This window comes from Peromyscus maniculatus, chromosome 8 (genome assembly GCF_049852395.1).
Source record: "Peromyscus maniculatus bairdii isolate BWxNUB_F1_BW_parent chromosome 8, HU_Pman_BW_mat_3.1, whole genome shotgun sequence".
NCBI lineage: Eukaryota > Metazoa > Chordata > Mammalia > Rodentia > Cricetidae > Peromyscus > Peromyscus maniculatus.
The window spans coordinates 38436162-38460200 of NC_134859.1; the positions used below are offsets into that span (position 1 = coordinate 38436162).

Genomic DNA, 24039 nt, shown 5'->3' on the forward strand with positions numbered 1-24039 from the left:
AATGTCCCAGGCAGACCTGGGCTGATGGGAGCTGCCTGAAGAAAAGCTGAACTGTCTGCTTCAGGACGCTTTTGCCTTAAAAGGCCTTTGTCCTTGACTCCTCTTAGTACTCATGGCATACATGATGCATGACACCCCCATAGCCTGTTTTACACATATTATTTACAAGCTGGTATAGTGGCCTGTTGTGACCTGCTCAGCCCGACTCTCCCCTTTGGCCTCTGCAGCGGACATCTGCACGGTGATCGTGGATAAACCTCAGAAGGCCATACTTCTGCTGGAGCACGTGGAGAGGAAGGAGACTCCGGGGCTCAAGCTGATCATCCTCATGGAGCCATTTGATGATGCCCTGAAAGAGAGAGGACAGAAGTGTGGGGTGAACATCAAGTCTATACAGGCCGTAGAGGTGAGACTCTGCATCGAGGATGTTTGCTGGGTTAGAGCTGGCTGGCTGCCAAGTCACAGCATTGGCCACCCACCCCTCTCGTGCCTTGGGGCGGCTGTTCTGGGCCCTTCAGATACATCAGTGGCAAGGCAAGGCAGACTTGCAAGGAATAGGGGAGGGAGACCTGGAGTCGGTGCTTACAGGCACCCTCTTGATTGAGACTCTGAGACTGGCCCAGCCAGTGGCACCAGGGCACCAACAGATGGATGACGGCACCAGCCTGAGAGGCACTCACATGGTCTCTCAAGCTTCCTTGCTTGCAGAAGGTCTAAACTTGTGTGTACCACAGGACTAGGTAGACCAGGAACCTGGGAAGGATTTTGTCAATAGGTCCCTCCCAGCAGCCAATGGAATTAATTTTCTGTACATGGCCACTCCAGGGGCATCAGAATGGTGGCAGTGAGTGGGCTAGAAGAGTGATGCGAAGCATCCTGGCCTCCTGGGCCTCCGGTTTGCTCAACGACTATTGACTCTACCATGGGATGTAGACCCACCCCCAAGCCCTCCAGGGGTCTTCATACCTCTGTCTGTCCTTCACGGCACCCACGACCCTGTGCACTAGTAACCCTTTTGTGACATTAGCCACACCTGCCCTGGCAGCCCCTCCCCACTGTCCCCCCAGCACTGGCTGTTCATCTAGTAGCCTAGGTCATTCAGCCATTCTCTCGTGTATGTTCACCAATATGTCCAAAACGAAGTGGCATGTGTATGGTGCCTGGCTTCTCCCTGAGTATCAGGCTCCTGTCTGTAGCATATGGGGCAGGCCTGTGTCCCCTCAGCATCCTCCCTTTTCCCCAGGAGCCTCAGGCTAGAATATGTCTGAGGAGGGACCACTCAAGTGGCATTTGTCACCACAGCCCATGTCCAGTCAGGGATCCTAAACTCTGGGCTTGGTGTAAGAGCGAGGCCTACTGTGGTGAGTGATTTTTGACTTTTTAAATTTTATAATCATCTTTGGGCGTTTTAAAAACAGCATTTTCTTTTTTCAGGACTGTGGCCAAGAGAATCACAAGGCCCCCGTGGTAAGCTAATCTCCCAGCAGGCATTGGTGAGCAAGATAGTGAATGAGACCGCTTCTCTTGGAGCCCCCTCCCTGCACAGGGCTGGGTGGAGAGGCCAGCGAGTACCTCCATGTCAATGAGCAGCCCCTGTGTGCAGCCTAGGCGCGCCTGTCCAGCTGTCCACCACGGCTGTGGACTCAGAGCCCAGGGAAGGACTGAGCGCAGGAGTCAGATGTTGGGAGAGAGACAAAGGACATCCCGTCCTGGCCACTGTGCCTCCCTTGTAACTCTTTTATGGGGAGGTCTTGTCTTCCCTTACTTTGAATGTTACGAACCCCACAGAGCATAAGGTGGACAGAAGCATCCAAGATCTAGATGTGAACCTCATGGCCCAGGCAGAGGCTTTGTTGTCTTTGGTTTCGTTTGTTTTGTTTTGTGTGTGTGTGTGTAAACATGCACACATATTCATGTTTGTATACATACAAGTGTTTATGCAGGTGTATGTGGAGGCCCAATATCAGCCTCAACTCATTTTCTTCAGGCACCATTCTTTAAGACAGGGCCTTGCAACTGGCTGAGACCTTGCCAAGTAGTCAAGGCTGGCTGGCCAAGGAGCCCCATCAGTCTGACGGTCTCTGCCTCTAGGCGTTGAGATCACAGGCATGAGCTACCACTCTGGACTTTCTTCTGTTCTTTTCATTCTTTGAATTTTTTCTGGGCGTCATCCCAAGTGATCCCACCCAAGGTCAGGTAGCAATGACAGTCTCTGCCTTCTGAACTGGGCCTTGAAGGAAGAAGCTCAGGTTTCTTGCAAGGCTTCTGGCTTCTAGACCCCCTCCAGCTCAGTCTTTCCCACTCCCTCGTCACCACTGGTGAGCTTTCTCACATCCAGGCTAGAGCAGGTCGTAGCTCTGCTTCCCAGAGCCCTCCGTGAGTACCCTGGGTATTTTCACACCTTCCCTGCGCCAGCCTCAGCCTCGGAGAGCAGCTCCATGATTCCTCAGCATGCCCCATGGGCTACACCACAGTTTCTGTGCCCAGACAAGTCCCCTCCTGAAGCTCCCTTCATCTGGGTGAATCTCGCTTGTTTTTACATACCGCTTTACATGCTACCTCTTTAGGAAGCTGTGCCCTGTGTGCACACGGACTAGGTGGGCTCCTCCTAGTGACCTAGGACCATGGGCCCAGTAATGTAGCTAGAGCCTGATACAGAGCTTGGGGTACTTTAAACAGCTCAACAGCAAGCCACGCCTACTAAAAAGGAAAGGCCTTTGGCTTCTATAACCCAACCCCACATAGAACTCTGCTCAGGCTGGAGTAAGGAAAACGGGACCAGGTGTGAGGTTGGTAGGACACACACGTATCCACGTACTATGCTTCTTTCCTCTTTCCCGGGAGCCTACCTGACCATCTTTCCAACTGTAGCACACAGATGTGTGTGACATGTCCAGCACACCTTTCACTATAGCACACTCATGGGGCTGGGTGGTAAAGGGGTCCCATTGGCTCTCCCCAACGTAAGTCTCTCCTCCCTCCTGCAGCCCCCACGGCCTGATGACCTCTCTATCGTGTGTTTCACGAGTGGTACAACAGGTAAGTGGAGGTCCAGATCGCTAGCCATGACTGCCTGTCTCTGTTCCTGACTTCCTGGCTGGAGACTTTGGGAGTCTCTTACGCCCTCTGTGGTTTTGGACTGAGTCTGGTCCTGATCCTGTTCAGCTACTGTTGTTGGCTCCCTGCTGCTTCTTCCATTGGCCATTCTGGGCAAGGCAGGGCTGGCCAGAGGTAGACCGAGGATGAGGGGACTCAGCACCTTCTAGATCGAGGACAGTGGTCACAAGCTGTAGGCTGGCCTCTGCCCATGGAGTCATTTCTTTATGAGAAATGGTTCTCTCATCTGTTTTTATCTCCTGCCTGGCCTTTGTGTCAGAGACCAGGGAAGGAGTATGGGCTTAAAACCCCATCTCTGCCACTGGATAGAGTACCATAAGTCGGCCACTTAAACCCTCTGCTGTCACTGTCCCCAAGTCCCTACCTGGGAGGAGACGGTTAAAGTTGCCAAAGAAGATGTGGGGTGGGATGTGCAAGGACAGCCATGAGCAAGATTGCCAGGAAGAAGACATGAGCAGAAATGACTGTCTGTGCCTGGTGCTGGCAAGGGGTATACCAGCAAGAATAATACTGAAACACTTCCTGGAGACGGTACAGAGACAGCACTTTGCAGTCTACAGACCAATGTCCTGCTTTCACTGAGTCTCTCAGCACTTCTGTGAGACTGGCGGGCTTGACAGCAAACCGGCTCCAAGAGACACCAACCACCACGCGGAGGCCCCGGGACCTCTTTGAAGCACCGGAAGGGGCCTTTCTCACTGCTGCCTCCCTCGGCTGGTGACCTTTCGGTCGCTCTGATAAAACACCATGACCAAGGCAACTTACAGAAGGAAGGGCTAAAGGTTTGTGGTTCCAGAGGGTTAGAGTCCTCGATGGTGGAGACAACCAGGCAACCAGTGGCAGACATGGTGGGCTGGAGCTGGAAGCTGAGTTCTGGGAGCTCACACCTCAAACTGCAAGCAAGAAGCAGACAAAGCCAACTAGAGATGGCAGGAGTCTGTAAACTCTCAAAGCCTGCCCCCCGCCACATACTTCCCCCAGCAAGAATACACCTCCCAAACCACCCCCAACAGTGCCACCAATTGGGAAACAAGTATTCAAATGCCTGAGACTATAGGAGGCATTCTCATCCACCAGATGCCTGAGACTATAGGAGGCATTCTCATCCATCAGATGCCTGAGACTGCAGGAGGCATTCTCATCCAAACCATCACAGGAAGTTACTTGCTTCACCTTGAATGGACAAGAAGTTCCCAGCATTCACTTCCAGACCAAGGCCTGGCCAGCCTGATAGTTCTCAGTGGGCAGTGACCTGGGATCCCTGAATCTTCTACACGAACAGCCTCCACAGCATTTGGGAGGCTACATACACTGAATTATGCATGCTAATAGATCTTGGTGGGTGACTTTATTAGACATGGGAGGGGGATGGAGTCTTGCCATTAACGCAAGCGGGTTTAAAGATTTTTCTAAACTATATTCTACTAAATCCTTTAGAAAATTGACATAGCCACCCCCACCCCCCATACACACACACACACACACACTCTCCAGAGCCAGCCCAGCAGTGAAAAAGTGCCCTTCAGGCTTAGGTTGCTTTTAACATAGCATTTCCTGAAGTCTTGTTGGTGTTGAGTTTCACAGCATAATTTTTTTGGTGACATGGTTTTGGCGAACAAGTCACTGCTGTGGCTTTTAGCTTTGGGCCTCCTTGCCCTCCAAGAGTAACTTCAGGTGTTCAGTGGCTCACTTGGTCAATGCTGCTGCTCTTTTATCTGGAGAGGTATTCCATGCTGTTGAAATAAGCTGCTGGCCGGCTGTAAAGCACCGTTATCATAGCCAGCGCCTTCCCAACTGTGGATTGACATCGGAAGCCAAGCCGTCCTTCCCTGTCTGTGCAGAGGGGCAGCATGCATGGAGCTGGAACACCGGTCGGCCTTCTGCTTTCCAGCCGGGGCCGGGGCCAGGCCGGTCTGAGATAGCAAGCAGGCCTTTGGCCTGAAATCATCCCGCTGGACCACATACTCGGACTTCCTTGGATTTAGGCTAAGCCTATGTTGTGCCTCTTGTCAGCATGTCAGCCACACTTGTCCTCCATGTCCCAGGATAGCCACGTGCTTTCTTTGCCTGAAGAATGCCTGGCCATCAGCCTCGATGAAAGTTATGCTATTCTTCCAGTGGGGAAATGTGAAAAATATGACCTGACACTGACATTTGGCAGGATCTTCCAGGGAAAGGTCCTTCTAGCCTGTGGTGGGAGCGTCCTGGAACCAGTCAGTTCTTTGGAGTCCCTAGTCAGGCCAGAGGAGAACAGAATCCGTCAGTACTGTCTGGAGCCAGGTTGTACCCAGTCACTCTAAAGACACCTGCTGGTGCTCTGGGAGACCACCTCAGCACTCTTCCCACAGTAGCCTTGGAGTCACGTGACCGCTCTTCAGCCTTGGTTTTCATGGGTATTAAATGAATACACTTTGTGCAACGAGGGTTAGTTTCTGAGTAGGAACCGAGAAATAGACAGCTGGTATCACTGAGATGTTGACCTGGGTGTCAGAGCCTCTCACTGTCCGTACCAGCAACAAAGAAAGGAAAATCTACAGTTTGATTCTGCAAACTGGATTGCTTGTAGGTCTGTCTAAGATGATTTTTATTCCCCATATGAGCAATTGGAAAACTTTCTACATTCAGTTTAAAAGACATGCTGCTGGAGGTGTAGACTCGTCCTGAATCTGGGCAGCAGGCAGAATCTTCTCAAAGGCTCATGCTTCTTAAGTCGTCAGCTTCCAGACTCTGTGATCAACATTCACATCTCCTTTGTCCTTTGGAGAGTCACGTGTAGAGGTGACTTGTGGAAATAATCTGAACATTTCTGGGAATATTTTAAGAGTCCTGTAGGTCATTTATAAAGTGGCATTTGGATCTGCAAGAAAATTTGTGTTTCTAGAAGGTCTGAACTTTGGCATTATGCTGGAGAAGAAAAGGGCACAGATCTGAAGACCTGCCAGCTGTCAGTGTGGGGCCTCAGCTGAGAAGGCTGTGGAGAGTGCTTGTCTGTAAAGACAACTTTCTCTCCTGATCCTGAGATCTTCTGTCCTGGGTTGGGTTGGTCATGCACATGTCAGCCAGCCCCACAGACACACAACTCTGTGGCACAAGGACCCATTTTGTGACAGTTCTGTTCTGTGACTGGAATCTGGAGAATGATCCTTAGAAACTTCCAGAACCTGAAGGCGAAAATTGCCAGGTGACTCTTGGAGTACTTTAAGTGCTCTGCTATTCTGTAGGATTTGAGTCTTGACAGTCAACAAGGGGAAGTAACACAGGCTCAGGCCTGAGGGAGCACTGGGATAAAGAGCCACACGCAGGTGAGGCAGATCCTGTGGGTCTTTCTCTTTTCAAAAGGAAAACATTTTGACAACTACCTATTAGGGGGAAAAAGTCAATTTTCAAATAACACAAACTTCTCTGTCCCCCAGAACCCTCTCTGTGGTTGACATCATGAGCGAAAGCGCCAGCGTACAGGTTGAGACCTCACCCGTCACACATCCTAAGCAGAGGAACACCTCTGTCACTGAATTAAAAGATGAGGATTTGGCTGATGCCAAATGGGTCACCTGCAGGATGAGCAAGCAGGCCTCGGGGAATATAATTATGAGAAAGAATTTATTTTTATCTCCGTTACTAAATTCCACTTGATCAGGGAGGGAAGCGCTCTCTCTCTCTCTCTCTCTCTCTCTCTCTCTCTCTCTCTCTCTCTCTCTCTCTCTCTCTCTGCCCCTGGATAAATGTCTTCCTGGTCACTACTGGTTTATAAAGTATCCATGGTCACTGCAAGTCACAGAGGCTGAATTCAGAAACACGGTGGCAGTCTAAACTAGGGGTTTGGTGTGAAGGGAGGGTACAATCCCCCACTCTCCTCCCCTGTCTGCCTCTTCTTCTCCCCAACCTTGTGAGTGGGGAATTCTGTCTCCTCCCACCAGGTTTGACCTGGGGCAGGGGATCAAGAATGAGGAAGTTTGTTATGGAAGTTGGGAGGTGGTTGAGGGAAATGTTTAAAACCTACACTTTCATTGATAGATACTTTTCTGAGTTCTTCTGATGTAGGCAGTGCATCTCCTGGGCCACCTGAGCCCTCCCCCACCACAGCTCCTGACTCTGTGTGCACAAACTCTCTCCTGGGTTTTATGGGGAAGGAGCGTTTCTCATTGACTGACAAAATGCCCGGCAGACCAGCCTGGTGAACAGGTTCCTTCTAACACAGCATCCTCTCCGCAACCTCAGGCTGGCTCCGGACTGTAGACTGCCTCCTGCCTCGGGGTTCGTTACTTGTTTGCAGTCGCTGGGGCCTCACTGGGTTCCCTACATCCTGTTAGTGCTGGCGTGAGCTCAGGTTTCAGATTAGGATTGAGATTTGTGACTCTGTGTAACCCTCTCCAAAGAAATCCTCCTCACAAATCTTGCTTCTTTCTCTCCGTTTCTTTCCCCTTGGAGGCAAAATTCACATATCATGTAAAATAAGCAGCCTCTTTTTATGACAGTGTCTCAGTCTATAGTCCAGGCTGGCCTTAATTCACAGAAATTCTCCTGCCTCAGCCTTCAGAGAACTGAGAGTATGGATGTGAGCCCCCATGCCTAGCTTACGTTAGCCATTTAAAAATTGTTGTTAAGTCTTTTAACATTTATTTATTTTGTGCAGGGGTTGGGTGGGTACACCCACGTCATGATGTGCCATGTGGTGCATATGTGGTGGTCAAAGGGTAACTTTCAGGCTCCTAACTAACAGCCCTTCTTGCCTTCTGTTTCCAGGGAACCCCAAAGGTGCGATGCTCACCCATGGGAACGTGGTGGCTGATTTCTCGGGCTTTCTGAAAGTGACAGAGGTGAATAAAGTGAACTTCCTATGCAGGTGTTTCTTGAGGGGACACTTCCAGTTTTCCTAGCAGGGGTGTCCAACCTTTTGATGTTACCATGTGACGCTCTCGTCTCCAAAGGTGTTAGGCCCTATTCAGAGCTATGCTGAGATGAATGTAGAGAGAGGGCCACAGGTCGGATGTGCATAGAGTTGTGTGTTGTTGTCCTTGTTCTAGGGTTTTGTAGTTTGGGCAGCCGCTCGCAGGCCGGAGTTTCTGTCCTCAATGGCGCAACCCCACTTTTACAGCCGCTTTTAGCCCCTAATGCTGTTTTTTGGTTGGGGCTCTCATTTGGTCGGGCCGGCCTCAAATACCTGATCCCCCTGCCTCAGTCTCCCAGATGCTGAGATTACAGGCAGCAGCCATCAGACCAGCTTTCAACCCCAATGCCAAAATGACCCTTCCCCCAACTTCACTTCATATCTAAAAGCGCTAAGAGCCCAGGGTGGGGGCGGGGAGCGTGTAAACTTGCTTTTCATTTTTCACCTCAAAAAAAAAACAAAAACAAAAACAAAAAAAACCGAGCTCCCTGAGCTCCTGTGTGTGCCGTTGTCTCAAGAGTAAGCCTCCATGACTTGTTTCTCAAGCAGGCCGGGGTTTAATTTGGTCGTTTTGTGTTTAAGGACTACTAGAGTCTGAGAAACAGCGGCAGCTGCTAATTGTAAGGCTGTGCTTAAAGGTAACTGTAAAGTCCAAAAAGCTTGCTTTCTTGGCCTGACAAAAGCATGTTAGTGTTTATAAGCAGCTAAGAAAGGAGGACTGTCCCAAGCGTGGTGAGTATGTGCTACAGCTTCCTTCCAGAGAAAGAGGGCCAGGCCCTTCCTCCACTGGGAAAACAATCGCTCTCCGAGTGTGTGCTACACGATACTGTGGAGCGTAGACTCCAAACCCGGAGATGCTTTGGTGGGAAACTGAGGCATGGTTGCTGGTAGAGACCGGGGTCCTAAGCCATGACTCAGGATCCCCAAGTTTGTCCACGCTGGTTCAGAAGGCGAAAAGGGAGTGAAGACGTCTATGACAAGACAGAGCAGTTAGGTCCCACTTAGGAAATCCCCCACCTTTTGCTGGCCGGAACAGTTTGTGTCTCGGGGATCAGTCCCATCTGGGAGACAGATGTGGGCCAGTGCCCAGCTTGTGCCTTCTCCTTTAAGGAAGGCCCTGCTTCCCAGCTGTGGCTTGGGAGGCTGTGTCTGGCCACCTGTTTGTGGCTTGGCCTCTTCTCCTCTGTCACCACCCATAACTCAGTCCAGCTGGCACAGATGAGGCCAAGGACTCTCTGAGGCCTAGAAAATGCCATCGAAGCAAGACCAGTCTCTACCCGGGTGGCCCAGGGAGGCTGCGGCAGATGGTTCAGGAAGGATGGGGAGGGGAGAGAGTCAGGCTGGCGCCAACCCCAACAGGCAGACTACAAGTGAGGTGCAGGCCGTCCTGAGAGGAGACTTCCCTGCGGAGCCTGGCTCTGCTGGTTTATGTGTGCTTCATGTGGCTCTTTGCTTCTGCAGATAACCTACACCCACTGGCGCTGCGACCTAACACTTCGCTTCCTATGCTGCTTCTCTCTCTCTCTCTCTCTCTCTCTCTCTCTCTCTCTCTCTCTCTCTCTCTCTCCCTCCCTCCCTCCTCCTCCCCTCCCTCCCTCCCTCCCTCTCTCCCTTCTCCACCTTTTCCTCCTCACCTCCTCCTCCTCTCTCATCATTTTTTCCTCTCACCTCACCTCTCTCTGTCCTCCCCCCTCCCCCGCTCCCTGCCCACCCCTCCCCCCCATGACCATTTTTCTCTTTATTGTTTTATGACTCTCTCGTTGTCTTCCTGTCAGTGTTTCTTTCCTTTCTGTCTCCCATGCCCGTCACCTGCAGAAAGTGATCTTTCCGAGACAGGACGATGTGCTCATCTCCTTCCTGCCTCTGGCTCACATGTTTGAGAGAGTGATCCAGGTAAGACGCCCGGCTGGCTGACCGGGACCTGCCTGGGCTCCTTGTGTTTTCTTGCAGAGTCAGTGGGCCCCCACTCGTGCGGATGTGCACTTTTCCTATTTGCCTTTAGCCCACATGTTTGAGCGAATGGTGCAGGTAAGGCCCTGGCATCAGGGAGGCGCCCTCCGTGCCCCAGACTCGCCACTTAGGGCAGGGCTGTCTCTTTGTCACTGCTGGTGTGAGGCAGAACCAACTATTCCATCCTTCGAAGGAAGCGCAAGGGGCCAGAGGGGTCGGAGGACCTCGGCCACCCCTGCCTCCCCTCCCTAGGAGCCGTGCTTCAGGAAACACCCAGACCCACCCGCCCACTTCACCTTGCTCATAGGCACACCTCAGCTGGGCCAGCGCCTGGTTGGTGGCGTCCGCTCCGAGAGCATTATGGGTTTGCAGAAGTGCTCTGTGACAGACAGCATGCTTCTGTTCCGTAACTTACAAACTCCTAAAAGACGAACGAAAGCAGTAACAATGTGGTATTGAGCTGTCATGGCTCCTAGGACTGTGGACCTGGGCTGTGTAGGACTGGTCCTCAGACAGATCTTGTGAGGACAGAGAGAGAGCAAAGGCAGGAATCCATGTAGGAAGGTGGAGTCCAGGACTTTGCCACGCGCACGTCACTCAGAGGATCAGCCTGCGAATACAATAGATCTTTCAAATATATTTCTACTTTGTCTAGAGGGGAGATCTGTTATCATGGGCCTTGCTTTCCACCTCTCTGGGCCTGGATTAGACTGCCAGCCATGATTGTCAACTAGTTTTCTTGATCTGGGCAAGTCGCTTTGCCTCTCTGAGCTTTGCATTCTTCTCCCACAAATGGTCATGCTGGAAATACTGCCTTTCTTAAAAGGCTGTCCTGGGTGCTAAAGAACAGGGCGAATATAAGGCCCCTCCTGTGCTTCTGGCCCCATAGGGACCAGCCAGGAGCCCCAGGTCTCCCACCAGCTCTAGTACCTGATGAAAATGGTGCATCATGCCACAGTTGCAGAGATGTCACTGGGAAATCTGCAGCCCCTCTAGGGACCTGAGCAGACACATTTACAGAGTGTGGATAATAGAACATTCCATGGACCTGAGTTTCCAGGGTGGGAGCAGGGTGGCTCGTGTCTAGGGTGGAGAGTGGCTGTGAGGGGAGCAGGCACCAACAGGAACAGGTACTTCAGCATCATTCCACTTGGCCTTCTCCTTAGGCCTGGCGGGGACTCAATGCAAAGGTTGTAGGTGGGTGGGTCACTCACTCGGCACTCTTGAGTGTCTTACAGCAGCAGCCAGGGCTGGGTGGGGTCTGGGGTGTTCTCGGGCCTGCAGCCAGGAGTACCCACCCTAAATGACTCCCACATTCTATCCTCTCCTTTCAGTCTGTTGTCTACTGCCATGGAGGCCGCGTGGGCTTTTTCCAGGGAGACATCCGCCTCCTCTCAGAGGACATGAAGGCTCTCCACCCCACCATCTTTCCTGTGGTCCCACGGCTGCTGAATCGGATGTATGACAAGGTGAGTCCCACAGACTGGAAGGCTTCATATCTGCTGGTGTGGACAGAATCTGGGGCCCCAGGGAGGCTTTCCTTCCCTCCAACCCAGGTCTAAAAGGAAGCCTCCTTTCTTATGTCTCCTGACTCTTCCTTGTACTTCCTTCTCCTTTTTTTTTTCCCAGCCTACAAAACTCTGGTTAAAGAGACCTGACCTTCTGTCCCCTCCCTCCCCTCCTTCCCCTCTCCTACTCTGCCCTCCCCTCCCCTCCCCATCTCCAGAATGTTCCTGGCCCTTGATAGTGCTAACCTTCAGCTTCATGCCACAAATCCAGTGACCTCTCACAAGGGTACTCGGGAGCATGGCTCCTCGGCTGGCTAGTCTGGGTCCTCTTCCTGGAGGATGCGTCTAGAAGCAAGCTAGTCAGGCCCTGAGAGCCGTCTCCTGCTTGTGCTCCTCAGATCTTCCACCAGGCAGACACTTCACTAAAGCGGTGGCTCCTGGAGTTCGCAGCGAAGAGAAAGCAGGCCGAGGTCCGGAGTGGAATCATCAGGAACAACAGCATCTGGGATGAACTCTTCTTCAGTAAGATCCAGGTAAGGAAACGGGGCTGTGAGTCTAGAGTGACGCTGTGCCTGGTGGGTGATCCCACAGGAGAAATGGAGAAGATGGTGCCGGTGACCCATAATAAGGAGAGAAAAATAACTCCTGTGCTCAGGAAGTCAGAGCTTAAGCTGCTGCTGGATTTTTTTTGTTTGTTTGATTGTTTGTTTGGTTGGTTTTTGAGACAGGGTATCTCTGTGTAGCTTTGGTGCTTTTCCTGGAACTTACTCTGTAGTCCAGGCTGGCCTCAAACTCACAGAGATCCGCCTGCCTCTGCCTCCCAAGTACTGGGATTAAAGGCGTGAGCCACCACTGCCTGGCTGCAGCTGGAATTTTAGAGCCATGATTTTTTTTTTTTAATTTTTGGAGATGTGTTGTATTTGCTAAAAAGCAACCAGCATGAAGGACCCCTAGGTTGTCCATGCCCCAGTGGATGGCCTCACACCCGTGCATATGTGGGCAGCACAAGCTGAACCCCATAGGATGTTAAAGCCAAAGAGAGGACAGGGAGTTGGGGGAGGTGAGGGGTCAGGGATGGACCCCGGTAGAGTTAACAGGAAAAGTGGGGAGTGAATGTCGTATGAGATTCTCCAAAAATTAATTAAAAATATTACATGTACATGCATCCGTACACACATATATACGTATTTAAAAGGCCCCTAGAAAGGAGGCCCTTTGGCCTCCACCTTCCTGGGTGGTCAAGCCATTGCTCCACTAAGACACTCCTGGGACCCGAAGGCCTGGGCTTCCTCGTGCCATCCCCAGGAAACTAGCTATGGTGGCTTTTCAATAGCACCAGCTCCTCGCCAGACGACCAGGAGTCCTCTCTCCCTTTTCTGGTGTCCCATCCCTTCAGCCTCTCCCAAATCAGGCCGGTCCAGAAGTGCTCCCTTGCTGTATCACCGCCACAGCCTCCTGCTCTGCACCACCCAAGGAATCTAGTTCATTAGTACTATCGGCTCACTCTTTTTCTTGCTGTTCTATTTTTAGCCATGGAAATTAATATTTAAACTCTCTTGGCTCAACTTACAGAAACAAAGTGTTTCAGGTATCCTTTGTCCTCTGCAGAACGTAGTAAATAAAGCATGGTATTGATTTATACATGAGAAAAAGGCACTGCCATTAAAATGGGAGTTGGAGAAAATTGTCCTAAGTAATTGCTTTGGAGGCCTGTGAATAATGAGAGAGTGAGGAAGCAGCTGAATCCTTTAAGGAGGGAGAAGGGTAGTATTTTTTAAAAAATGCCACATGGAATAATGGCACTTATCTCAAACCAGCTACAGGACTGGACATGCTGTGGGTTAGGTTGTCGACTGATCAAGCTTACTATTTGGAAGGGGAGGGGGCTTCCTCAGCACAGAGCTTTACTGCCTCAGCATGTAGCTTCCTTCCTGACCTGAGCCCCAGCATCCAGGGTAGTTGTTGAAAGCTGGTATGGAATGAGGACCATCTCGGGTGTCACAAGCATTGGCAGCTTCTCTCTTCCCACAGGCCAGTCTTGGTGGGCACGTGAGGATGATTGTTACTGGAGCAGCCCCCGCATCGCCAACAGTCCTGGGGTTCCTACGAGCAGCTCTGGGGTGCCAGGTATTATCATCCAGGGCCTTCCTCGGGGGCACTGGGATGTGTGCCAGGGTACAGCTGTTATACGCTTATACACTCTACTGTACAAAGGGAGATCCCGGGGTGGGATTTCATTGTGTGGATAAGAAAAACCCACAGCCACAGAGAGCTAGAATGGCCATGCCATCTTTTGGGAACCCCCAGGTATATCCATGCTAGGAGGGCCCTTTACCTGGACTTTGGGAGTTGTAGCAAAAGGAAAAGGAATCAGATGAACTATAACTGTATCCTTAGGGGCTGGAGAGATGGCTCAGTGGTTAAGAACACTTGTGCTCTTCCAGAGGACCTGAGTTTGGTTTCCAACAACCACATAGTGGTTCACAACTGTCTGTAACTCTAGTTCCAGGGGATCCAATGGCCTCTTCTGACCCGTACCTGAACACATGGTGCATATACATATGCTCACACACATACATACACATAAAATAAATATTGTTTAAAAAAATAAAAATATAAAAGCATCCATGGTGGGCTGGAGACTCTGTATCATACTGTCCTGCCTCTCTGCACTCTACAGCCTTCAAAACATCTCCCATCTCAAAGCAAGAGCATCAGGGAGGAAGAGCCCATTCCTGTGCTGATATTTTATTATCTCTAAGAAAGACAAAACAGACAAGCAAAAGTATCCCTTTGTTTATCCATTCAGGGAACATCTGTCAAGTTCCTGCAGAAGCAGGGTATGGTGTCATGGTTGTAGCAGGGATCCAGGGGAAGTTAAACATGTCTGTTTCCTAAGTACAATGCTTCAATTTTTATGCTTTATATGCCTTGAACTCTCGAGAGGAATGTCAAAGATAAAATCAGACCTGTAGTAGGTCCAGAATATTTATCTTGAGTATGCATTATCCAAGTGAAAACAGAGCCTACAGTTGAAATGTGGCCAGAAACCTTTATTTCAAGCTGCCCAACCTAAGTGTTCACGGCAAAAGGCTGCAGCACAGCCTTGCTGTATTCGGTTCCACTGGAGTGAGCTGCCCAGAGCTCCATGCCTCCCACCTTCCTCAGCTGGGAGCAGCAGACAGTCAGTGGGAGGCAAGCTGGCCAAGAAGGGCCCGCAGACAGCTCTGGAACAGTGTGGCCCACATCATGGTTTCTGTGTTTTGCTTGAAGGTCTATGAAGGTTATGGGCAAACTGAATGCACAGCTGGATGTACCTTCACAACGCCAGGAGACTGGACCTCAGGTAGAGCAGTGTGTGTGAAGAGACGGGGGGTGGGGGGGGTAGTGGGTGGGGGACAGTCCGTGGTCCACTCCATATCAAGACTCCAGCCCACAAACTCCCTTCTGGAAATTAAATTTGCACAGGAACTTAGGGAAAAAAGCAAAAGAAACAGAAAAAATAAGTTAACAGTGGTTAGGTCTGGGTTGTGATACTGTGGATCTGATTTCTTTGTTGCAAATTTTTGCACCTTCCTTTTTATATTTTCCGCACTTTAAAATTTTTATTTGTAATTTAAAATTGCATTGATTTGCTTACTTTGTTTACATGTGTGTGCGTGTGTGTGTGCGCGCGCGTGCGCACACTGTGACACACATGTAGAAGTCAGGGGACAACTTGCATGGGTTTGTTTTATCCTTCTGTCATATAGATTTCTGGATCAAACTCAGATTTGTCGGACTTGGCAGCAAGTATCTTTGCCCACTGATCTATCTCAAGAACCAGTCCTGGTTTTTGTCTAAATAAATAGAAGTTGTGCAAAATATAGATCACAGGATATAACTCCATGTGGTAACTGCTTATAATACCAGCACATTGAATTTTGTAGATTCTAGATAACCACACTGCCTGCTTCCAGTTATTTTAGAACTGTTTTTTAATAGCATGAAAGAAGCAGGCTATGAGTTGAATGTGACTTATAATAGACAACACTCTCTTTAAAAAATATGTACGAGTGTTTTGCCTACACATACATATGTGCACAGTGGGTGTGTCTGGTGCCTGTAGGGGCCAGAAGAGAATGTTGGATCCCCTGGAACTAGAGCTATAAGCTACTATGTGGGTTCTAGGAATCAAGCCCCAGTCCTTTTGGAAGAACAGTGAGTGGTTAACTGCTGAGCCATCTCTCCAGCTCCTCTGAGGATGATTTCCTAAAGACAGGGCTTCTGCGATGTATCTAGAGGCCGGTGGCAATCTCAAAAGGAGGTCCATGCACACTCTCACTACGAGGAGAGTTCTCCTCCTAAGCAGACAGAAGTAGGTCTGTAGTAGTGTAGTTAGCCCTTGGGTCATCCATCACTGGATTCAGAGTAGGCATTGGACAAACTTGGAAAGCACTCAGCAAGAGAATTCTTTCAGACTCTTTTCCCTGGGGCCACTGTTTGTGCTTACATTTGCTCAAATAAAAACTGGAAAATTTAGAATGATGTGTATGCAAAAAAAGATGCTAAGTAATGCAATAGTCTTTCACATCATCTTGAAACATGATAGGTAGACTCAAAATGCAAACTGCATTTGACTGAGCAGACAAGGAATGTTTTTTATGAACTCTGACTCATTACACTCCAGCTGAGTAAAGACTGCTCCATATAGAAGCTCCTTGGTCACTTTTCTGCTGCCAGATATTCTTCAGGAACCATCTTTGGAAGTCATGCTCAATAATTTTAAAAAGTATTCAAATATTTGTTTTTAATTATGTATATGTGGGAGGTGGGGGTATGTGCGTGTGAGTGCACATGCCCATGGGGGCCAGAAGAGGACAGCAGATCCCCTGAAGAAAAAATTTCAGTTGGTTGTGAGCTAACCCAACATGAATGCTGGAAACCAAATTCTTCTCTGTAGGAACAGCAAGCCCTCTTAACTGCCGAGCCAGCTCTCCAGCACCTAGCTTTTTTTCTCATTGTTTCCATCATACTGAGCCATCATTCCACAAATTCCATTCCTTTTAGACACTTTCATTCTACCTTTAAAAAAATATATTTATTTATTTGTGTAGGAGAGTGTATATATCTCATGGTGCACATGTGGATGTCAGAAGAAAGCTTACAAGAGTCTATTCTCTCTGTCCACCATGAGCTTCTGGGGATCAAACTTCAGACATCTGGCTTAGTGGCAGGCCCCTCTCCCCACTGAGCCCACTCTGAACTCACGTACCTTGAAAGCTGTCCTTAACATTTTCCTATGTAAAACTGTTGACTTTCTATTCATGCTTACTAGAAAACCTAAGGTGCTGGGTGTGAGAAGACTGATGTCTCTTTGTAGAGTACCATAACAGGTTTGGCAATGTATCTTCTGAAAGAGAAACCCAAGTGCCATAGCCTTCTTTTTTATCCCCATGGCCAAGGTTTCAGGACCTTGGCCAGCACCCATTCAACACTCTGATCAAAGTGTAAAGACCACAAAGGCTAGTGAATGACTAGATAGAATCTTGTGGCTAGATTGTGTAAGAACAACAAAATTTGGAATTTGATTTTTTTTTTTTTGAGGATGAGTAACTTCACCCTGTTTTCTTGTTCCTTGCTCACCTAAGTGTAGTGTTTAGTTCAACAGCATCAATACTGCCTAGGTGTCTGTGAGAAACAGGCCCTCATGCCTCATCCCAGACCTGAGTCCAAATCTGCAGTGTAACAAGAGTTGTAGGTTATTCCTGTATGCACCAATCAATAGCCTTACTAGGAAAAAAGAAACGATGACTGTATTTTATGACGCACAAACAAGATTTATGATCTGACATTGGGGAAGACATTTTGTTTGGGGATAAAGTCTCATAGAGCACATGCTGGCCTCAGTCTCCTGATCCTCCAACATCCATCTCCTGGATGATGCTATTGTAGGTGTGTACCACCATGCCTAGCTGGAAAAAAATGTTTTGATGTAGGCACCGTTGTAAAACCTCCTAACCATCTGGACAGTGGACACGAGACACCCACTTACTCAGGGACCCCATGTAGGTTTGTGCTAGGCAAATTATGCCTGTTTCACTCTGTAAGGATCAAATATAAGGGCCAGTGAGATAGTTCAGCTGGTGAAGATATGTGCTGCCAAGCCTGATAACCTCAGAATCCACTGACTCCTCCAAGCTGTCCTCTGACCTCCACACAAGTGCCTTGGTGTACTACATGTATGTACACACACACACACACACACACACACACACACACACACACACACACACACACAATACTAACAAATGTGGAAAAATTAAAAATTAAGAACCAAATGTAAGCCTGGCATGGTGGTGCCCTCCTATAATTGCAAGTCTGGTAAGGTTGACACAGGATCACAAGTGTGAGGCCAGCCTGGGCACTATAGTACATTCCAAAACAACCCGGGGTTACACAGAGAACAGTCCTTGTAATAATCAGTAATCAAGTGTAAAGGGAAGGTCAGCCTCTGCTTTCTCTGGAGCTTAGTTTTGTCCTCGGTTTCTCCCTTTACACCTGACCAGCACCTGTGTGAAGGACTCAGGTCCCAAAGCTCCCTGCTTTAACCCGCTGGGAGTTTTGTTTCCATTTTTGCTTTGTCCATGTTTTGTTTTGTTTTGTTAGAGGCAAGGTCTCATGTAGCTCAGGCTAGCCTCAAACTACTCACCATGCAGCCAAGGATGGCCTTGAGCTCCTGGTAGTTTTCCCTCCACCTCTCAAGTTGTGGAATCATGGGCATGCTCCACCACGCCAGGATGCTTGGGGATCTCCTGGGGTGCTGAGCACCGTCCGTGCTGAAACACTGACAAGTGTCATCTCGTTCCGCTGTCCTAGGGCACGTAGGGGCACCTCTGCCTTGCAATCACATCAAGCTGGTTGATGCAGAGGAACTCAACTACTGGACCAGCAAAGGAGAGGGAGAGGTGAGCTTAAGATGTCATCTTTTGCTTCTCTGGGTGTCACATGCAGCCAGTTGAAAGCAAGAGCAGTGTGCATGGAGCCATTTTCTCCTTGCTTGCATGTAAAGCCATTTAAAGTTATCCATATACTTGATTCAACCAAAACCCAACGCTGGGCCTGAGTGGACTACATCAAGATTTTTTTACATTTCTGACCCTTAAAAGAAGCTTCCCTCCCCCACACACACATACATGCCCAGTTGTGGCCTGGGTCGCTGCAGTACAACGTGTCTCATCAGAAACATGGCCATATTCAAGTAGGCCAAATGAGGTGGGCTGAACTGGGCTGTTCTTGCTCAGCCCTAGGGAGTGGGTGGAGAAACAGATTGTCCGCCAATGAAGCAGGGAGCCCAAGCAGCTCTGGTGGGACTGGCCAGTCATCAGTATCTGTGGTGAGTGTCACAGAACAGCATGAGCCTAGGATCAGGGACTCCTGAGGCAGAAGAGGTAGCAAATGAAGAAAGGGTGGCCAGGGCAGGGGAAGGCTGCTTCAGAGAAGGCAAGGGGCAGGTCATGGGCAGAGACTGCAGAAGGGTACTTCATGCCCTCTGGTCTGTCACAGTCTCCACAGTGGCCTTCCGATAGATGGATAGCACACTTGTGCTCATGCCTGGTGATAGGCCGGTGGTGTTGGATTCCTGATGTCATGAGTGAGCAAAGCCATGGTGTTTGCCCCCACAGATATGTGTGAAAGGCCCAAATGTGTTCAAAGGCTACTTAAAAGATGAGGACAGGACAAAGGAGGCCCTGGACAGCGACGGCTGGCTTCACACTGGGGACATCGGGAAATGGCTGCCGGTATGTACATTTGGAGGCTGGTGCTCCACGTGCCAGTAATGAGTGGGCGGGAGATTCAAGGCACTAAGGGGGGCACCTCTCCATACGCACCCCAAACTTGTCCCAAGCTTCCTGCTCCTATTGTTCCAATGAAAGTGACAGAGGGCAGAACTTGGGCCTCAGAACCGACTTACTATACTTTGTGGGTTCCAGGAAAGGGTTTGCTGGTGTATGGAGCCTGGTAGTTAAGTAGAAGGAGGTACATTTCTTGAGCAGATCTGAGAAAACCAGTGTCTTAGTTAGGGTTTTATGGCTGTAAAGAGTCACCATGATCATGGCAACTCTTATAAAGGAAAACATTTAATTGGGGCTGGCTTATAGTTCAGAGGTTTAGTCCATTATTGTCATGGCAGGAAGCATGGCAGTGTGCAGGAAGACATGGTGCTGGAGAGGAACTGAGAGTCCTGCATCCAGATTGGCAGGCAGCAGGAAGAGAGAGAGCCACTGGGCCTGGCTTGGGCTTCTAAAACCCCAAAGCTCACCCTCAGGGACACACTTTCTCCAACAAGGCTACACCTCCTCCAACAAGGCCCCAACTCCCAACAGTACCACTCCCTATGAGTCTATGGGGGCCATTTTCATTCAGACTGGCCCCAGCTGAGAGGCTGGCATCTGGAGAAGGGAAAATCTTGGAGTCAGTAGATAAGGGATGCCTCAGTTCTTTCGGCTCTGCTGGGAGTTGTTTTTGTCACCTTGAGCAAAGCCACACTCCTCTTTTGGGGCACACCCTGGCCCATCTGTAGAAACTGAATCTTCAGAGCATTCTTTGGCTATGGCTCCCAACGTTGATCCCAAACCAATTTGCCTCATCGTCTCATTTAAAAATGACATCATTTATATGTTCTGTGTACCTGTGTGCTTGTGTATGTGGGTGTGACCATGGTGATTGTGAGGTCAGAGGACAACTTGCATGCTTTGATTCTCCTTCTACCATGAGAGTCTTGGGGCTCAAACTCAGGTCAGAGCCTTGGCAGAGAGTGTCTTTACCCACTGAGCCGTCTTTCTGGCCCACATTCCTTTATTTCAAAAGCGAGGATAGTAGCATCGTTTGCCTCTGCAGTCGTTGTCACGAGGAACAAATGAGATCATGGCTACAAAGCACTTAAGCACAGTGCCTGCCATGTATCAGACAACTGTGCAAATCCTTCAAGGAAAGAAAATACTGTGGCCAACACCCAGAGCCCTTGCCTGGTGTCGCTCATCCAGGGGACCTCTTCTGTATGTCTGGAAAGTTGCTGCTGTTTGGTCAGAATCTGAGGCGTTGAGCTTATCAGACACATGAATGATGCTGAGCCCTCCCATGGGCTCTGGGGCCACGTGAGCCAACTGGCCTCTGCTTGGGCCTGTGCACTTGCCTTTGAGAAACCTTCGTGCCTGTGGCAGACAAGGACGAGTCCCCAGCGTGTTCCCTGGAACAGGGACTCTGCTCAGGGAAGGCATACATTTTTATTTTTATTTTTAGTGTGAGTAGGGTTGAGGGTACAAGCATCAGGGAAGAAGCAGAGGACAGGCACTCACCGGACCCGACTCTAGGCCAAGAGAACAAGAGTGAGAAGGGACAGTCAGGCCAGGATCAGTAGACGATCAGCTCCAACAGAAGGCCCACAGGTGTGTAGGGGAGGGGCAGGAGAGGCCTGTGGAACATGGACACCTGTGGAGGGACAGATGTCCCATAAGCCAAGGAAGATTGAGACTCGAGGCCCCGCACTTACAAGCGTCCCTTTCAAAGTCCTGCAGTCAATTGGATTATTTCTTGTTTTTTGTTTTTGTATTGATGATGACGGAGGTGGTGACAGGTTTTTTTGAGGTCTTTCTGTATAGTCTTATATGTATAGTCCTGGCTGGACTCAAACGTGCTGCCATCCTCTTGCCTCAACCTCCCAAGTGTTGGGGTTATAGACACATACCGTAATGCCCGGTTTCTGTGTTATTTTTTTTTCCATAAAGAAAGGGTCTCAGAACCGTAAACACTCAGAGCTGAAGCACTGAACTTGAATGAAGCCTCCCACCCTTCAGGGCGAGGCGAGAAGCGAGTAAATAAATTCTTGTGGAGTAGCTGGTGTGCTCAGACACAAGAAATCAAAAAGCTGTCAACAGCCCATGGAGTCAGTCTCGAAAGTTATCATCATTTCTAAATAAGGGCTGAATTTGAATTGACATTGTTCTTCCATTTGAAACAAATGTTTATGCTTTCTCTGTCTCTCATGCCAGGCCCATTGTGTGTTCATGGCTTAACTTCCTCTTAGCTGTGATGTGATTTTCCTGGTCACTGTTTCCCTACACATTGTGTTTGGCCTTTTTGTTTCTACTCATAAACAAGATCAATCTGCAATTTTTCTTTTAAAATACGACTCTGGCTTTGGTGTCAGCTTATTCGAATGAATGGATGAGTGATATTTTTGTCATGTTTTTTCCCATTTTCTGGAAGACCATGTGCAAGGCTTCAATGGTTATGTTTAAGAGATATTTGTGCTTAGAAGGTTATTATTTTATAGTACTAGATGAAGGAGAAGGCATAGACCTCTAAACCAGAAAGTCCTGGTTCTCAACCCTGAGTCCTCTGTTCTCAAGCCTTGTGGCTGTTGGAGGAGTTAACTCATGTGTCTGACCCTCATTTTCCTCATTAGAGGAACAGAGGTGACCACATCTGGCTGTTGCTATGAAGATCAAAGGAGCTAGTGTAAGGGAAACGTAGGAGATGCAGCCCCAGTGCTGGGGAAAGCACGCCTGCTTCCTTCTTCTCTCCTGGAGAGCTTGCTCTGGCCCTGGAGGACCAAACAGATGGAGTGGGGATGGAGGGTGTGCAGGGCTCTTTCTGCTCAAGACCTGGTTCCCATGGGAGGAGGAAGAGGTGGGTGCGAAAGGGGTCTGGGAGTGAGGATTGATGGGCCTGAGCCAAGAGAGGTGAGGCAAACAGGAGTGACCCCAGGCTGGGTCAGACTTGAGGAGAGTGATCTTCAGGAGCCTCATTCTGGGTGAACTGTATTCTGGGTGGACAGATTTTCACAGCCTGATGGGAGCAACTGACCCGTGGTGAGATCTGGGAGCCAATGAAGAGATCTGAGAACTTGGGTGTGTAGCTCAAGTTTTCTCCAGTCCTGCCTGGCCCACGGTCAGGACAAATCTCTCTCACCCACCAGTCCCACAGCCGCTCAGACCCAACCGAGTAAAGACACAGAGACTTACATTCCTTACAAACTGTATGGCCATGGCAGGCTTCTTGTTATCTAGTTCTCCTATCTTAAATTAACCCATTTCTATTAATCTATACCTTTCCACGTGGCTTGTGGCTTACCGGTATTTTACATCCTGCTCCTCATCGTGGTGGCTGGCAGTGTCTCCTTCACTCCGACTTCCTGTTCCCCCAATTCTCCTCTCTGCTAGTCCCGCCTATACTTCCTGCCTGGCTACTGGCCAATCAGTGTTTTATTTATCGATAAATCGTAGCAACATTTATTCACAACGTACAGGACATCGCACAGCATAGGTGTATGGAAATGATTGTCCCTGCTGTGCTGTTCTCGGAGATGATGAAAGTACAACAGTCACTCAAGCCCCCCAGAACTCAAACAGGTCTTGGGTCAGTGAAGTGAATAGGGTCCCAGAGGCCCCCTGGCACCAGCACTCACTCCCTGTCCTCCCTGCCACTGGATACTGGAGAGGCTGGGGCTTCTGACACCATCTGGTGGTTGGGTGGAAGCCACAGGCTCTCTCTGAGGAGTCTGCTGTCCACCAGGAGACGGCAAGGGCACTCTGGGGTGGAGGCAGTAGCTGGAGCCGTAGACCCTAGTGAGGTCAAAGAGAGTGGACCTGGAGATGTCGGTGAGAAAAGGGGCAGCTGAGGGTGGGCCTAGCCAAGAGGAGCCCCGATGGGGCAGAGATGGAGCTGCGCAGAAGTAGATGAATGCCTGTTTCTGGGGTGAGGGTGGCTGGGGAAGCAGAGGGACCTGGTGAGGCTGATCCAGAAGAAAGGATGGCGGATGCTCAGGGCCCAGCAGAACTGGCATGTCACCCACCTGTGGTGGGCAATGGCCTCCCTCAAGCCCCATGCAGCATCTCTGTAGACACAGAGCAGAGCAGCTTGTGCTGGGGTGTACAGGGTAAGTCTGTACTGAGGAGGTGGGGTTCCAGCTTGGAAATGGGGGTGCTGTCTGAGGACGCTGTCTGTTCGACTCCACAGGAGGGAACGCTTAAAATCATCGATCGAAAAAAGCACATATTTAAACTTGCTCAGGGGGAGTACGTTGCACCAGAGAAGATTGAGAACATCTACATCCGGAGTGAGCCTGTGGCACAAATCTATGTCCATGGGGACAGCTTAAAGGTGAGCTATGGTACCCCAGCCCTCCAGCACAGACTGGCCAGCCGAAAACTGCAGAGCAGATTGTGATTTCTAGTCAAGTACCAGGATTTACCCATACATTACCCATCCTTTCTTAAAGAGAAATTGTGGGGCTTGGGAATCTAGCTCACTGGGTAGAGAGCTTGCCTGGCATGCAGAGAGTCCTGGGTGCTGTGCCCAGCACCACATAAAACCAGGCATGGTAGTACATTCAGGGACAGAGACATGGATCATGAGTTTGATGCCAGCCTCAGCCTCAAAGTGAAACTACAGAAGAAACCCTAACTACTTGGGGCTTGATTAATTGCAGTAAGGCAAATGAGTGGCTTGAACGTGTAGAAATAAACATTTCTACTAATTTTAATGTATGTTCACTAACTTCCAAGGGGGAAATTTCTTGAGGCACAATATTAA

At 49.6% G+C, this 24039-nt stretch overlaps 1 protein-coding gene across 8 annotated transcripts in view; it reads left to right on the forward strand.

Moving 5' to 3' along the window:
- Positions 1-24039, forward strand: part of Acsl6 (acyl-CoA synthetase long chain family member 6) — a 58649-nt gene that overhangs the window by 23102 nt on the left and 11508 nt on the right. For 4 of the 8 annotated variants that reach the window (XM_076578389.1, XM_006984857.4, XM_076578387.1 and 1 more), the window contains exons 7-18: positions 228-406; positions 1435-1467; positions 2988-3039; positions 7861-7934; positions 9821-9898; positions 11290-11424; positions 11862-11996; positions 13495-13590; positions 14737-14809; positions 18322-18410; positions 19128-19244; positions 23464-23607. In XM_076578389.1, the coding sequence (XP_076434504.1) occupies positions 228-406; positions 1435-1467; positions 2988-3039; positions 7861-7934; positions 9821-9898; positions 11290-11424; positions 11862-11996; positions 13495-13590; positions 14737-14809; positions 18322-18410; positions 19128-19244; positions 23464-23607 (1205 nt within the window). Of the gene's footprint in view, positions 1-227; positions 407-1434; positions 1468-2987; positions 3040-7860; positions 7935-9820; positions 9899-9955; positions 10034-11289; positions 11425-11861; positions 11997-13494; positions 13591-14736; positions 14810-18321; positions 18411-19127; positions 19245-23463; positions 23608-24039 lie in introns of all 8 variants that reach the window. The other 4 variants (XM_006984858.4, XM_016003451.3, XM_016003452.3 and 1 more) reach the window with 2 other exon arrangements.